The sequence below is a fragment of the Trichinella spiralis genome (assembly GCF_000181795.1).
Source record: "Trichinella spiralis strain ISS 195 chromosome Unknown Scfld4309, whole genome shotgun sequence".
Taxonomy (NCBI): domain Eukaryota; kingdom Metazoa; phylum Nematoda; class Enoplea; order Trichinellida; family Trichinellidae; genus Trichinella; species Trichinella spiralis.
The window spans coordinates 1-852 of NW_003531248.1; the positions used below are offsets into that span (position 1 = coordinate 1).

The window sequence follows — 852 nt, forward strand, 5'->3', positions numbered from 1 at the left end:
CGCCCTGTGGTGGATTCTTTTCTCTGAACAATATGGTAATGATTGTTTTGTTGTTATATGATGAAATTTATTTTATTAATGCTGAATGTATTTTTACCTTTTTTAAGCTCAAGTGAAATCTTGTGGTGATATCACTTTTGGATTGGTCACTCAGTGTGTATTACCGAAAACAATAAGTGATGTAGCAATAAAGAAGAGTTATTCGACGATGTTAAATATTGCGATGAAAATAAATATGAAAATTGGTGGCATCAATACAAAATTACTGGAAGATGAAATGTATGATATTGAATTTATGAATGCGTATGAAAAATTCTTGAATGGAAGCTTTTTGTTTAGTTTGGATAATTATTTGTATAAGAATAATGCATTGGTAATTGGTGTGGATGTGGTTCATCCATCAGCTGTAGAAACGCATTTACCATCAATAGCTTCGGTGGGTATTATTCATGATATTGTACTTCCAAATTATTGAAGGAATGTTTTTGATTTAAAGGTTGTTGGAAATGTGGATACAAAAGTGACGAAATTTCATGCTTCGGTGAAACTACAACCAGCGAAGCAAGAACTGATCACTGGATTTATCGAACAATTTTCAGAACGTTTACTGGAATATCTTGATGTTAATGGTACGGCTCCGAAAAATATTATTGTTTATCGAGATGGAGTATCCGAAGGTCAATTTATGCAGGTGAAATTTGTGTTGTATCATTAATTGAAGCAAGTAAAATTTATTTTTTTAAAAAGGTTTTGGAAAAAAAAACTGCCTGCTCTTCGTAGGCCTTGCAATCATTTGCAACAATTACGTGGTGATTACGTTTATGTGGATCAAGCGACATCATGCTCGATTTT

General features: G+C 32.5%; 1 protein-coding gene across 1 annotated transcript; it reads left to right on the forward strand.

Moving 5' to 3' along the window:
• Positions 1–107: 107 nt before the first annotated feature.
• On the forward strand, positions 108–715 carry Tsp_14681 (eukaryotic translation initiation factor 2C 3; the record flags this gene model as incomplete). Its single annotated transcript, XM_003367421.1, has 3 exons — positions 108–279; positions 340–457; positions 497–715. Coding segments are annotated over 3 exons (509 nt in total), but the record flags the coding sequence as incomplete, so codon positions are not given.
• Positions 716–852: the final 137 nt, after the last annotated feature.